Below are 15,863 nucleotides of genomic sequence, written 5' to 3'. Positions count from 1 at the left end.
ACACACGTCACGAGGGTGAATGATGAGTGGAGAACTTCAACCACTCCAGATATGTCCAAGGTCCGAACCTATCTCCTCTGCGTGCACAGGAGATCATACCCCACAGGGCAAAACTGAAATTTACTATAAAAACAAGGGTAAAACCAAACCAAAGCATCCAAATAAGTAATATAAGACCGCCACCGAATGAGCTTCTGTCGCGTACACATGCATACATTCCCTCACACCCGCACTGAAAACATACCATTGTTAGAGACACTCTCTTATCCATCGCCCACACACGTTCTCTCTCTACAAAATCTCTCTCCCTCTGGAAAAATAAGAAACAAAGAATATGGGAAAATAATAAATTTAGTACCCAAAGAAATAAGGTAAAAAAATCAAGAAGAATCTCTGCTGCTTTTTGTTTCTGGAATATATTTACTTATAAAGAGCTTTCCTCCCCCGTTTCTTAGACACCTTTCATTGCATAAGAACACCTCTCTCTCTCTCTCTCTCTCTGTTTTGTTTTTTTTTGCTCTCTCTCTTGGTGAGAACTTGAAGAAAGATTATCGTAGTAAGTTTGTGATGATCAGTGATTAAAAGTTTTTTTTTTCATCTTGGATTTTATGTTATTTTTATGTCAATTATTGTATGTGTTTGGATTGTTATGGTTTTGTGTCAGTGATTTAGTTTAGCTTTTACTGATTTGCTAATTTAATATTTATAGAAGTGTGCATGTTGTTTAGAATTCAAGTGCAAAAACTAATGATGAAAAAAGATGGGGGGCATGTTGGGTTTTCTTGAATTGCTGATTTAGGTACGATTTTGTGCTACTTTTCAGCTGCTTTGATTTTTTTTTTTTAATTTTAAAAAATGAATTCTATTATTGCTCATGCTTTCAAAGGGTTCTATGGACAATTGGGTTTTCTTTCTTCAGGTTTAACATTGACATTTTAAATTTTTTATTTGTTTATTTATTTATTTTGATGGATACTAATTCTTTGAAAACATGATCAGTCGTTAGTGGTGGTTTTTTCGACCAAATATGTTTTGTCAGGATATTTTATTGGTTGACATTTAAACTGAATATATTCAAATATTTTCTTTTTGTTTATGGTGGAATCTAATTGGGATTTTCTTGAATGTTTAAGTATGGAATTATTTTGGTTTAAGCTAAGTTTACTTGAAAATGTGCTTTATGTTCATCGTTGATTACATGCTATTGTGCCTGGTCTTAAGTGGAATTTTTGTTGTAGGGTTTTGTTGAGGAGAGTAAAGGGAGCGTTACTGTGATGGGGAAGGGTTCGAAGATCAATTGTAAGTCAGCATCTCATAAGCTTTTCAAGGACAAGGCGAAGAACCGTGTTGATGATCTTCAAGGAATGTTCTTGGATCTGCAGTTTGCTAGGAAAGAAAGCCGCACGGTTGATGTGGCTGTCCTTGAGGAGCAAGTTCATCAGATGCTTCGTGAATGGAAAGCTGAGCTCAATGAGCCTTCTCCAGCATCTTCTTTGCAACAAGTTAGGATTGAATATCTTATCCCATTTATAGTCCATGAACATCTTTACATATCATGTATGTATGTGAGAACTTGGCATGTATTCAGTTCATGTGATGAGAATGCATGGTATTTTGTTTGTACTGGATTAATATCATAATTGTGAATTTTAATCTTTGTGGGATTATAGGGTGGTAGTCTTGGGTCATTCTCAACGGACATATGCAGGCTGCTGCAGCTTTGCGAGGAGGAAGATGATGCCACTAGTGCATTAGCAGCACCAAAACCGGAACCTAATGATCAGAGCTTGCAAGTTGGCAACAATGTCATCTTTCAAGAGGTAGGTTTTTTTTTAACCTTGTGCAGTTATTTTGTGAGGTTTAGTGTGTTTGGTAATGCTGTGCAGATTGCTTTTCAAAGCTGCTTTTAAATTGGAAATGCTGTAAAATGATGTTTATTTATTTATTTTTGAAATCAGCACATCAAAACTATTGAAAAACACCTAAATAAGCATCAATTTATTTCACAGTTTGAAAACCAAATTCAACCACAAAAACAAACCCTCCCTTGTATAGGCTTTGCTAACGGAAAAAACAGATTGGAGATCTAGAATATGATTGCTGTTTGCTGTCACAAGGTAATTGAATTAAGCATGTGTTGCTAGAAAGTTTAGCTCTCTTCTCCCTTTTATTGGATATAGATTTTTGCATGTGTTGCTTTCATATTTACAGCAATGGTTTGCTGTCCATGGTTATCTATCAAATCACTAAACAGGGTTGACAGCCAGGCTTGAGTGCTCATGCAGCTTAAAATAGGGAATCTTGAGAAGAAATATTAACCCTTGTTTGGAAAGTCAGGTTTTTGGCGATTTCAGTTCAGTTATGTTATTAAGCTGCCACTCTTGTGAGTTGAAGGCTTGATTTGGTAATGAATTGAATTTTAGAGCTTTATTCCAAAAATATGAAATCTGATCCAGTGTTTGGATTTTACATAGAGTTGGCCATTGTATGGTAGGATTCATGCTTTTAAAGAGTATTTTCTTTTCATATTTACTTGCACGTCCATTATGCCCTATGCTAAATGACAAAAAAGAACAAACAATTAAGTGATTTACACTTAAAATAAAAGGGAAAAAAAAAAGATTATCTTAATTCAATTCCACTAATTTTGGATTTGTACCCAACAAGTGAATTTATTTTATACTTAAAGATGACTTTGTCAATTGATTTTAGTCCAACTACCCCCAAATTTATTATTGGAGGCTGTAAAGAAAACCAAGGACTCTAATTTCCCCAAGAATTCTCAAGGGCTGGAATAGTATGGTAGAGTGGAGAAGAAGATTATTGTAGGGTACTCTGCCTGTTGTTTTGTGCTTATTGATTCAAAGGTTGCCCATGATTACGTTTGGTTCTTGGAACCTAGTCAGAGTGCAAGTTAAAAAAATAAATTGCTTAGACAAGTATGAAATGGGTTTTGGTGATGGATGAGGTTTGGGGGATACAATAATGCACTGTTATAGGCCATAATGCAAATTAATGGAATATTAATGATGGATAATAACCTTATACTCTTGGGTGCCAGTTATTTTCAGTTTTTTGTGTCTTATTCTATCTACATTTCATCTTATTTCTAGTCCGAGTCTGTCTGATGATTTACCTTCTGAGTTAATAACATTTGAGCGATTTTCTTGATATAAAATTTCATCCCAAGTACCTGCTCTATAGGTTATAAGTAGAAAATGTATATTATCTCAGCATAAAGTTGGTATATTTCTGGTGCATTCAGATCATAAAATTTCCTTTTGTATGTTTTCTGCAGTTTCTTGCTTAAGAGTAAACAAACTATGAAAATGTATATTATCTCAGCATAAAGTTGGTATAGTTCTGGTGTATTCAGATCATAAAATTTCCTTACTTTTGTATGTTTTCTGCAGTTGTTTTACTTAAGAGTAAACAAACTATGAAAAGATGTATAAAGTATGTTTTTTTTTTTTTTTCCAACCCATCCTCGTTGCTTAGTGACTGCATGGTGATTTAGTTTGTGGCTGTTTGTAGTCCTTGTGTTTGTTTGTTTTGAGACTTGAAATACTTTTACTTGGAGCTTAAAATGGCTTAGTTTTACCTTGTCATGTTTTGAGAATGTTGCATAACTAATTTGCTTTATTTGCATAATTGCATTAACTTTGGTGTGTGGCTAAAACTGAAAGGATGCTCACAGGTGATTCTGGTTTATTTGATTCAGGGATATGGCGTGAATCATGATCAGCAAGAGCATGTCTTCCCATTTGTTGATGAATGCAAAGACTCCCCTTCAGGAGTTCGTAGCATGGTGATTAATAACATGGAAGGGTTGGCTCAGTTGGAATACCATCATTTTGATTTACCTCAGAATTCTGAGCAAAACTTTTACACTGGTTTTAATGGCATGGATTTGAGTGAGGATGCTACCCATCTTGTTTCCAGCTATCTGCCAAGCATGTGTCCTCCGCCTTCAGCTTTCTTAGGCCCAAAATGTGCCCTTTGGGATTGTCCAAGGCCTGCTCAAGGAGGGTTGGACTGGTATCAGGACTATTGTAGCAGCTTTCATCATGACGTAGCAGTGAATGAAGGGCCACCTGGACTGAGTCCGATTCTGAGACCTGGAGGAATTGGTCTGAAAGATTGTCTTCTATTTTCTTCCCTTAGGGCAAAGGTTGAAGGAAAAGATGTTGGAATCCCAGAATGTGAGGGAGCTGCAACTGCGAAGTCCCCATGGAATGCACCTGGTATGTTAATATATGTTGCTTTATGTCTTTGGTGAGCAGTAGCTATTTTATTATTTCTATTTGAAGCAGAATATGTCTTCTGATAAATCCTTTGCAATTTTTGTCCGTTCAATTAATTTTCTTCTAATATCACAGAGCTATTTGATCTTTCGGTTCTCAAGGGTGAAACAATTAGGGAATGGCTCTTTTTTGACAAGCCTCGCAGAGCATTTGAAAGTGGGAACAGAAAGCAAAGGTCTTTGCCTGATTACACTGGGCGTGGTTGGCATGAGTCAAGGAAACAAGTTATGAATGAATATGGAGGGTTAAAGAGATCATATTACATGGATCCACAACCACTGAACAATTTTGAGTGGCATCTTTATGAATATGAAATCAATAACTGTGATGCTTGTGCATTATATAGATTGGAATTGAAGGCTGTTGATGGAAAGAAGAGTGCTAAGGGGAAACTAGCAAATGAATCAGTTGTTGATCTGCAGAAGCAGATGGGGAGACTCACTGCTGAATTTCCCTCTGACCACAAGCGTACTGTCAAAGGACGGACCAAAGTGAATGCTAAGGCCGGTGTCAGAAATGTTTATTCAGGCTCAACCCGGGTGGCGCCAACCAATGAAGCATATGACTATGGGCCAGGTCCGCATTATGATTATCTCGTTGAGAATCTAGGAGACTACTATCTGACACAGTTTAAGAAACCATGATTGATGTGGAAACAAGCATTGTTTGTCGTCTAGTTGCATTAGCTTAGGCAACTTTTCATAGTAGTGATGCATGGATCTCTAGTTTTCCAACCTCAATAACATGAGTTCAAGCACCTTTTTCACCACAGAATTGTGCATAGTTCATTCACAGGAGCGCTGCCTGCATCATTGTTGTGGAAGCTGGAGCGTATTCTAACTTATTGAAGGTGAAGAAAAATGGCTGTTTTTCCTCGGTCCATTTTTATATAACTGATATGACATGCTGGTTCACCCTGGAGAGTGGAAAATCACCAGAATAGCAAGTGATGGATGCAAACAACTGCTAATATACTAATATACTTTACATTTTTTTTGTGGCTGGGGTGTTAAGACTATGCTACTAATAGCTGCTGTTTTCATGCTAATGGAAGATACGTTTTCATCAGGACTTTCCTGCCCTCAAGTATATGATATTGTCTGTTTAAATCGTTATGCTCTCGACTTTCTCAGGGATTTGTAAATATTATTTCGAATTCTTACAATTCTAGTTTGCAATTTCCATTTTCCCGTTGTGTTCTTCTTCCTCTGACAGCCTATTTTGATACAAGAGAACAGCGATTTTTCTGGAATGAGTCCTGAAGCTCTATTGATATCATGAGAATATTTCAGTCAAAGCTTGGCCATTTGAAAACAACACAGGAACACTGTTTTGAAACCAAAATTTGATATCTTTCTCAAATATGATCTCTAAAGTCACCATCTAATCCTCTTCATTTTCCCAAACTTCTTTTCTCAAACCTGATATCTTTCTCAATCGATGCCAACGAGACTCGACTGCTTTCAATGACCTGGGAAACCAATTGAGTCGAGTCAGCGAGTTATGATCCATCCTGCTCATCCTGTTTTCCTATTCTTCTCTTTTCTAAGCATGGACCTAAACAACACAGATTCAAAGACTTCAAAAACCCAGAAATACATCTCTTAATAAAGTTTGTTCATTCACCTTCACTACATCAACTACGGGACCGGGGTTGGGCTTATTATTGTATAATTTATGATATTTTTAATTTATTTATTTTCTTCTACCGAGTAGATTGAATATATCAAATTGAACTAATTTTTTGTGTGGATATTATATTATAAATATCCACGAGTTGTATATTATTTATTTTCATGCGTTTGTATTTAAAGGTAGATTTAAATTATGAACTGTGTATGGTGCCATGACACCTATAATATTAGATAATTTCTATATCTTGAACCAATATTAAATCCTAGCTATCTTTTCTTTTTATTCACCAAAAAGATAAGTTATTTTTTTGCTCTGTTAAAGAAATCTGATGGGAATCCTGAATCCTAGTAATATGAACTTTGAAGCCAAAAATTTTTTAAATAAAATAAAAATAAAAGTTAAATTCATAAATTATTAAATATATAGATAAAAGAAGTATAAGCTATACGAATCAGTTTTTAAGAATGTCAATTCACCACCAAATCTATGATATCTATTTTTAAAATTTATTTATTTTTATAATAAATAGTTTTTTTAACACCCCTACTGATTTTGTACAAAGAGAATGGAGTATAGAGTTTCTGACTGGTTTAAATGAGACCCTACAAAACAGTACGGTACTAATTTCTTAACGAATCTCTTTCCACTTGCCGACTTCTACTACAAGAAGAACGACGAAGTTCCATCCACAATTCTTTCAACACTCAACGACGAAGTTCCATCCACAATTCTTTCACACTCCATCAAACTTTTATATATATATATATATATATAAAAGTGGAAAAAAAGCTAAAATATGTGGGAAAATATTATATTTTTTCTAATAAAAAAATGGATCATTATAGTTTTTTTTCACATTATTTTTTTATTCAATACACAGTAATGTTTAATAAATGTTATGTTTTAAATTTCCTTTTCTTTTCCTTTTTATTTTTTTATTATATTTTTTTAAAATTATTTTTATCAATTTTATTTTTTAATATTAAAATAATTTAAAATTTAACTTTATAATTTTTTTATCTTTTTATAAGTTTAGCATAATTTGTGGGTTTATGGAGATAATCCAGGTTGCTCTAGTTTATAAATTTGATGGGTTTTTTAAATTAAACTTGGTTTTTTATAATCTATTATTTTCTCATATTGCTATCATATTGTTAAAAAAAATAATTTAAAAATCATGTTATTAAACTTTATAAAGTAATAAAATCATTGTTTACCCAACATAATTGCACCGTGGATTACAATAGTAATCCATAATGTTTTGCTTTATATGAGGTTGATGTAGTTTACGAGTTTGTTAAAGTAACCTAGATTACTCTATTTTATGAGTTTGGTGAGTTTTTTTTTAATTAAATTTGACTATTTTTATAGTTAATTATTTTCTCATTTAGTTAAAAAAAATAGTTTTAATAAAAAGTCATGTTTTTAAACTTTATAAAGTAACAAAAATTAAAGGTATAAGAAGACTATTGTTCACCCATACACATTGCATTGTGAATAACAATAGTAATTTATAGTAATTTTTTTATCTTTTTATAAGTTTAGCATAATTTGTGGGTTTATGGAGATAATCCAGGTTGCTCCAGTTTATGAATTTGATGAGTTTTTTAAATTAAACTTGGTTTTTTATAGTCTATTATTTTCTCATATTGTTAAAAAAAATAATTTAAAAATCATGTTATTAAACTTTATAAAGTAATAAAATCATTGTTTACCCAACATAATTGCACCGTGGATTACAATAGTAATCCATAATGTTTTGCTTTATATAAGGTTGATGTAGTTTACGAGTTTGTTAAAGTAACCTAGATTACTCTATTTTATGAGTTTGGTGAGTTTTTTTTTAATTAAACTTGACTATTTTTATAGTTAATTATTTTCTCATTTAGTTAAAAAAAATAGTTTTAATGAAAAGTCATGTTTTTTCTCATTTAGTTAAAAAAATAGTTTTAATAAAAAGTCATGTCATTAAACTTTATAAAGTAACAAAAATTAAAGGTATAAGAAGACTATTGTTCACCCATACACATTGCATTGTGAATAACAATAGTAATTTATCGTATTTTTTTTTTTTTTTTGAATTTTTGTTATGATTTTTTTTCAAATTTATATTTGTCGATTTCATCTTTCACTGTTAAGATAGTTTAGAACTTAACTTCATAATTTATTTATTTTTATTTCTCCTTTCTATAAGATTAGCATGATTTATGGGTTTACCAAGGTAACTTGGGTTGCCTTGGTTTACGAGTTTGGTGGGGTATTTTTTTAAATTGAACTTGACTTTTTGTTGTCTATTTTTTTTTCATAAAGTTAAAAAAATAGTTTTTTTAAAAAAAATTATGTTGTTAAACTTTATAAAGTTCATAAACCGATTCACAGGTTTGACTAGTTAAGTTGGTTTGTAAGTCTGGTAAGTTGAACTTTTTTAAATTAGTTTTTTTTTTCATCCTTAGATGCTAGGTTAATTGAAAATTCAATTTTATAATTGATTTTGTTTTGCCTTTTATGAGGTTCATTTCAGTATTGGGCTGGTGTTTGATTTCACAATCATTAATTTTTTTTATTATATAGTTAAATAAAAAATAATTTTGAAAAAAAAGAGTATAATCTTAGTGAAGTCTATAACTTAGTTCATAGGTTTGGTGTATTAGCTCGATTTACCCGATTTACAGGTTAGACGAGTTTACCTACCGATAGGATATGCTTTTTTTTTTTGGTCTTTTAATTATTTTTAATTTTTTTTTTAATTTTATCATTTAATATTGAATTGGTTAAGAAATAAACTGTATTATTGATTTTTGTTTGATTTCTAGGGGTAATTGTCTCAAATAAGTGTTTATTTTTATGTTGGTGTTTAATTTTGTAAGCATTTATTTTTATCATATAATTAAATAAAAAATTTATAAAAAAATCTATTAAACCCAATAGAGCCCATGATTCGAGTTGTAGGGGAGTTGAGGTCATTCCTATTTGTCATTGTCTCATTTTTTTATAAAAAAAATTATCATCTTGAAGTTTTTTGAAAAAGTTAAGTCATATTTTTATCGACTGTTAAGATTGCATTTGGACCTATAAAATTGATAGATTTAACTTGAACTAACTCTTATATAATTTAATAAAAAACTTGAGTTAGATAAAAAGTTACGTCAAACGATTTCAAAATTAACCTATTTGGTCAAGTCTAATAACACTATTAAAAAATTCTCCACGCTTTTAATTTTTTTTACATATAAAAAAAATTGGTTCAATTGACAGCGAAGCACGATCTAATATACTTGTATATCTATAAAGGCAATAGTTACAAAAGCTAACATGAGGTTGACGTAGTGTAAGGTTTCGGTTATTGGTTAGATGAATCTAACTTAAGGTTGACGTAGTGTAAGGTTTTGGTTATTGGTTAGATGAGTTGATTTAAATTAATAATATAATTTTTTTAAGAAAATCAAAATAATATTATTTTGAATTTTTTAAGTCAAACCAAGTTTTGATTGGGTTGATTATATCACGGGTTGACTTGCTAAGTCGACCAATATAACTCTAAGTTGAGTTTTTTGTACTCTTTTTAGTTGAGAGACAAAATAGCTAAATCGTAAGACAACTTGTTAGACCAGATCAAGTTTAATAGTAATAATCAAGGCTTATAAGCATAATGTGTGTTATTTTTATGAGAAATTGATTAATTCTTAAAAGTGTATTTTTATCAAGGTTTTATATAATTATTTTGCATTTGAAGCATTAATAACTCCTTAACAAGAGCATGTTTTATAATAACATGTCTAGTAATATAAGATACCTTTAATTTATAGTAAATATTCATTTTAAATGCAGGCCTATCACATAGATCAAATAATTGATTGATAAGTTTAACTACTGAATTGAGAAGACAAAGAAAGAGTTAAGTTTAGAAAAGAGATGGTGGTTCAATCCAAACTGGAATACCATTCAATCATTGGGTTATATATGAAGCTATAAATCTTGGATTTCAATTCAGTTTATATAGCTAGAAAGCTAAGACAAAGGCCTAAAACATTTATGAGAGTCTAAGATTCAATTTTGCTATATGAAAGTCTAAATTTTAGCATCAAAAGTAAAGTCCGAATCTATCTTACAACCAAAATACTGTTCAATGTTCAACCTATATCTCAAGTTCTAGAAATCTAAATGCATCAGTTTTTTTTTTTTTGTTGAAAAGCTGAGACAATTTTTCAGAACTTTCATGAGACTATCTATTCAAATTTTGATGTTAGCAATGATATTTTTGGTAAACAAAAAGATAATGATTGTTACCAAGTTAAGAGGTGATCACCCACTCAACAATTAGTCATCAAATCAATCGTTCTGAATTTTGTCCTATAAAAGAAGGCATTTGTCATGCATTTGAGTATCTTGATTTTCATATTAAGATCATGTTCTTGCTCTCTTTCTTTATATTTTTGTAATGCTTAAGTTTTACTTTCATTAATCTCTTGTTTATACTTTTCATTTCTTTACTATACTTATATAATTATGTTCTTATTTTGTTTATCTATATTTCTCTTATTCATAATGTTCAGCTAAGTTTATTATGTCAAGGTGAAAAAGTTTCACTAATAGTGTTAAGATAAATATAATATAAACTCAATATGGACATCAATACTTATATTCTAAACAACTTGCTATTAACATGTCTTATTATTTTTATCTTATTAATTCTTAATACCTTGCTTGTTAAATGGTTAATCTAGATTTGTGTTATATAACACTTGATACAACAAATGCATGACACTTTTATAGTCAACTGTATGATATAATCTATACTTGTGCTAAGAAACTTGATCTATTGTTAATATAAGTTAGCATCATGAATTCCTAACAATATTTAAAAGTTTGGTGTTACTTAAAAATAAGATAATTAATATGATCATGTTAACAATTTATAATGAGCTATTAATGACAAACCATCCAATTGGAACCTTCTTTGTGTGTGGTTTCCAGTTGAGTAATATATAGAGTTTATATTACATTTATCCAAAAGTTTTTTTTATATGTAATTTATAAAATATTATGAAATTGTAACATAATTTTAAGATTGATTTATTTAGATTTTCTACAAAAGTGATTCTAAGATCTTTAAATTAAAAATAAGTTCACATTTAAAATTGTAAATTAATTTTGTTTCACATTAAATTTTCAAACTATATAAACATTCAATTGACTTATTAAACTTCAATCTCTTTGTATGTTATTTGTTCCATTTATGTAATAAGGTAAAATAGGTCACTATTTTTTTTTTACTAGTCTAAGGTTTAATATGACAAAACCCACATAGTACAAGGTTAAAATTATCAGATAACACTTTATATGTTTCATATCAAGATTTATTTGTTAAATTTAGTTTTATTTTTCTTTTACATGTTAGAAATTTATTATTGATGTTTAGGTGTTGCATGTGTTAATTTTATATGAAATTGTTGTAGACAAATGATGTTTATATTTTACTAGATAAGGTGTTCATGCTTATATCGCGAGCGGGTTATCTCACTTCTACAATGATTTAAAATAATATAACATGCAAACGCATGGTTGAATTATGTAAGAGAAGGATCGATGATGAAATGTAAAGGAACCATCATTAGTGATGAAAGAGTAAAGTGGCTCAATGACCTATATATATAAAAAAAAGTTCTAACAAAAAGTGTTGTTAACTACCTTTAGGCATTGTTTTTGTTGCTTCTACAAGGATAAAAAAAAATGCAATGAACAAAAGAGAATAGCAAGTCTAAGAGGTAAATAAACCATATCATAAAAAAGAGTATTATTAATAGTTAATCCACAGCTTTGGTTGAAGTTCTTTAATTGCAGATAAAGTTGGAAAGGTAGTGACCTTGCTAGGAAACTAAAATAGGTTAGAAGGTGTGAAAAAAGTACATGTATCGAACAAAAAAGTAATAACTTATATAGGCCAGTAAAAACATGAAAAACAAAGAAGACACACACACACGCATGCGTGCACGTGCACGCACACATGTCTCTTCAAATAAGGGAAATATGAGTAGCTCTTGTAAATGAATAGCAAAAGAACAATTTGAGTAACCATTAATCATATGTAGAAGTTTTTCTTATTAATGCAATAATATTATCCAACTCTCTTACATCTGAAAATTAAAATTTGTTTAGTTGGAAATTCTATCAATTTCCAACATCAAAATCTGATGCTTCCAAAGATAAATTTATACATAAAAATGCACAAGTTAGTGAAAATAAAAGTTTCATATGTTTTTTTTTCTTAAAACACTATAGTAATTTATTCATGAAAGGATATAGTTGCACCTTGCCTATTTTGAAACTTTCTTACATAGAAGGATTTTCATATCAATAAGAACATCTATCTAATAACTCAATCTCCCATTAGGGTTTATTTATTGTTGTTATTGTTTTTTATTATATAGTTAAATGAAATGATCTTATTTAAATAATCTTGTAGGGTCTATAACTTAAGTCATGATTTTGTTCTTCTTTAAAACATGTTAGCAGTGCATAAACGTTATATTTTTTATGTTACAAAAAATTCAAACTAGCCCTTTGCGAAGTGCAGATCATCTATCTAGTAGAACCTTAAAACAAATCTAGCTTTATACTTTCAACACTTCTTTTCAAACTAGGTATGTTGACACTCTCCTTCATACCTAACTTCATTCATTCCAAGCATGTCCTTTAATTTTTCCAAGCTCTTGAAGAGTAATGGCTTGACAAAAATATCAGACACTTACTTAAATATGTGGCAATATACTAAGTCCAGTCTTTTATTTAATATGATTTTTTATGAAATAAAACCTAGTTTATTTTTTCGCTTCTCCCATATTTTATTGGATTATTAGCTAACTTTATTGTTAATTTATTGCCCATATAAATAATATTTGATTTTTTTTGGATGCTTTAATATAGCTAGCAGATTATTTAATAAGATAGGCTCACATATTAGGGAGCTCAAATCGTTGGATTTTTTTTTCCAGCTATTTAGGTTGGCCCAACGACTGAAGTTTCTATCATTAGCTTAACCCGACACCTTACCTTTGTTTTTATACCCAACATGTTCTTACATATGTTTTTTTATAGGTTCTTAGGAATCAATGTATAAAGTTTTCATGCACATAATATTTTATTTGTCTATGCACTCAACTTTTTTATGCCAATAGTTATTTCTTAGCCAATATTTCTACTAATAACGTGCATGACACACTATAATTCACTATATTTTCACCAATGGTAAGCATGACATGCTCCTCAATATTATTTTATATTCCTAGGCTTGCACATAACACATCACCTTGGTTAGTCAATAGGTTTTTTCTATATCAAAAACATTGGTTAGAATTAACAAGCACCCTTTTTTTCTCTAATGGATTGCCAATTCCACAACCAATGATAAGCACCAATTGTTCCATCAATGATATGTCTCTTTCTACATGAAAAACATTAAAAAACTGGATGTATAAATATACCATGTCACTAGGGATAAACATGATATGAGGTTAATGACTACATGATCTTCTAAGAATGAACACCATCCTTACCAAGTAAAAGACTTTCTGCTTTGCCATAAAGTATTATACACTTATATCTTTAATGAATATCTCTCTACCAAGTTCAACTTAGACAACTATAATGATTTTATAGATCTAGAGAGCACATCTAAAATGTTAGAAGTATCCTAGAACTTGTGACATAAAAGAGTCACTACCAGAAATTCGCTTAATACCAAAGGTCTTACCGACGAAATACTTCTGTCGGTATTTTGAGGTCACAATTACCAACATAATTTTTTTCTTTTGTCATTCCACTGGTATATATTGACGAACACATTCAATCGGTATTTACCGATGGAATGACATATGAAATATTCAGAATTTAAAAAAGATGGTTAACTGACTTGGAGGTTTTTTAGGGTGATTTTACCAATGGAATCACCGAGGGATTCAAAACAGCAGCTTTGTACGGTGATGTGACCGATTCACTATTTAAAATGCCGATGGAATCACCAAGGGATTCAAACATGAATCTTTGTACACTGACGTGCTCTATTTACCATTATAATAGCCGATGAAGTCATAGATAAAATAATTCTATTGGTAAAATTTAATAGATGCCCACTCTGTCGACCCTCTCCTCTCCTATTTCTTCTTTTTCTTCCCCATCCCAACTCTTCCCTACTGCAAACAACCAGGTCCCACCCCCTAAAAAAATCTCCCCCTCTTCTCAGCACAATAAGTCATATTTCTTAAAGTTTTGTGGTCACAACATTCATGTTCTGATTTACCGATATATTTTATCAGTTTTTGTAAGTAATTATATCTTTTTAAATTTTAACATTTAAATGTCAATTTTATTATTTTTTTAGTATATGTATTTTGTCAGTATATGTACATGTTTTATTATTATTTCTCAAATAAACTTGTAGTATATGAATGTATGATTTTATACTTATTATGGTTTGTTTTAAATTTTTTAAAATTATATTTGTTTGTAAATTGTTGAAACTTTATTGAATTATTGAATTACATGTGTTGTTTTGAAATAATTAATAGCTTGTTTAACAAGTCCAATTTATTTTTCATCAATGGCATTGTGGAGTTGTAATTTCTGTAAATTTATATGTATTAATTTTTATGGATGTTGATAATTGATAATGAATATTTAATATTTATGAGAAGTTGTAATTGGTTTGCTGGATAATCTCAAGGTAAACCAATATTTTTGCAAATTTATTTACATATCATAGTTAATTAATGCATGTTGTTATCATAATTTTATAGAGGTTCGATAGAAGTCATGGATGATTGTTCATGGATGTATCGAGATTCACCCCAAGGATTGCGGAGGATGGATTATTGTAATGAGGTTTAGGGTTTTATTAATTTCGCAGCATCTATTCCTAGAAATTTTACTAGGGATGGTATTAGGTGTCCATGCAAGAAGTGTTAAAATAAAAAGTATTTGCTTCCAGATGTTGTAATGATGCATCTTCTACTCAAACGATTTATGAAAAATTATTGGTATTTGTATGCATATAGAGAAGTATTTGTTAGTAAGAAAAGAATGGGAGAAAGGGTGGTTAGGTCAAGATGGTTGGTCAACAATGGGAGAAAAGGCGGTTAGGTCAACGTTTAGTACTCGCAACGGGCATGAAGCAGCAAATGACAACACTAATCCTTATAAGAATATAGTTATTAATACAATGAGAATGAATAAAGGTAATGTCAATCAATGTCTAATCATAGAAGAAGGCCCTAATGCAAATATAGCTAGGTTTTTTGATTTATTGAAAGATTTTGACAAACCATTATAAGATGGTTGCATGAACCATAGTAAATTATCGGCTGTAGCACAAGTTTTCACCATTAAGTCAGATCATGGGTTGATTGAGGTCGGGTATGAAAAAATTATTAAATGGGCGAGAAACATTTTACCTGAAGAGAACAGGCTGAAGGAGAACTTCTATGCTGTGAAGTCCATGATAAAACCCTTTGGTTTAGGATACTAGAAAATTGACATATGCCCTAAATTCTGCATGTTATACTACTTTTAAAATGCTAAGCTGACCGAGTGCATGATATACGGGCATTCCCGTTACAAACCTAGAATACTTGGGAGAAGACATCAACCTTTTAGTCGTGTCACTAATCACACCTGGACTACAGAGGTTATTCATGTCACCAAGGATTGTTGAGTATATGACATGACACCAATCATATGATGCAGTTGATGGAGTAATGATGCATCCTTCTAATGGTGAAGCGTGGAAACACTTTAATAGTGTGTATCCTTACTTTTTAGTTGAATCAAGAAACGTGTGTCTTGGGTTATATATAAACAGATTCAACCTATTTGGGTCATTTGCTGCTTTCTATTTTTATTAGCCGATTATACTCATGGTTTATAACTTGC

At 30.6% G+C, this 15,863-nt stretch overlaps 1 protein-coding gene across 3 annotated transcripts; it reads left to right on the top strand.

The window, feature by feature from the left end:
• Window positions 1–201: 201 nt before the first annotated feature.
• On the top strand, window positions 202–5,491 carry LOC105108560 (transcription factor VOZ1-like). Of its 3 annotated transcripts, none has more exons than XM_011002906.1 (5): window positions 202–371; window positions 1,239–1,502; window positions 1,671–1,820; window positions 3,722–4,244; window positions 4,380–5,491. In XM_011002906.1, the coding sequence occupies exons 2-5, from the start codon at window positions 1,275–1,277 to the stop codon at window positions 4,946–4,948; spliced, it is 1,470 nt and encodes a 489-aa protein (XP_011001208.1). In that variant the 5' UTR covers window positions 202–371; window positions 1,239–1,274; the 3' UTR covers window positions 4,949–5,491. The 3 variants fall into 3 exon arrangements, with proteins under 3 accessions (XP_011001208.1, XP_011001207.1, XP_011001209.1); XM_011002905.1 differs by having other exon boundaries at window positions 202–556; XM_011002907.1 differs by lacking the exon at window positions 202–371 and having other exon boundaries at window positions 1,477–1,557.
• The last annotated feature ends 10,372 nt before the right edge of the window (window positions 5,492–15,863 follow it).

The sequence above is a fragment of the Populus euphratica genome, unplaced genomic scaffold (genome assembly GCF_000495115.2).
Source record: "Populus euphratica unplaced genomic scaffold, PopEup_1.0 scaffold293.1, whole genome shotgun sequence".
Taxonomy (NCBI): domain Eukaryota; kingdom Viridiplantae; phylum Streptophyta; class Magnoliopsida; order Malpighiales; family Salicaceae; genus Populus; species Populus euphratica.
Note: the sequence above shows the minus strand (reverse complement) of the source record. Positions and strands in the feature narration are given on the sequence as shown.

Coding starts and splice junctions, on each gene's coding strand:
- LOC105108560 (XM_011002906.1), top strand. CDS start 1,275: ATGGGGAAGGGTTCGAAGATCAATTGTAAGTCAGCATCTCATAAGCTT. Junction 1,821..3,721: donor ACAATGTCATCTTTCAAGAG/GTAGGTTTTTTT, acceptor TATTTGATTCAG/GGATATGGCGTGAATCATGA. Junction 4,245..4,379: donor GTCCCCATGGAATGCACCTG/GTATGTTAATAT, acceptor CTAATATCACAG/AGCTATTTGATCTTTCGGTT.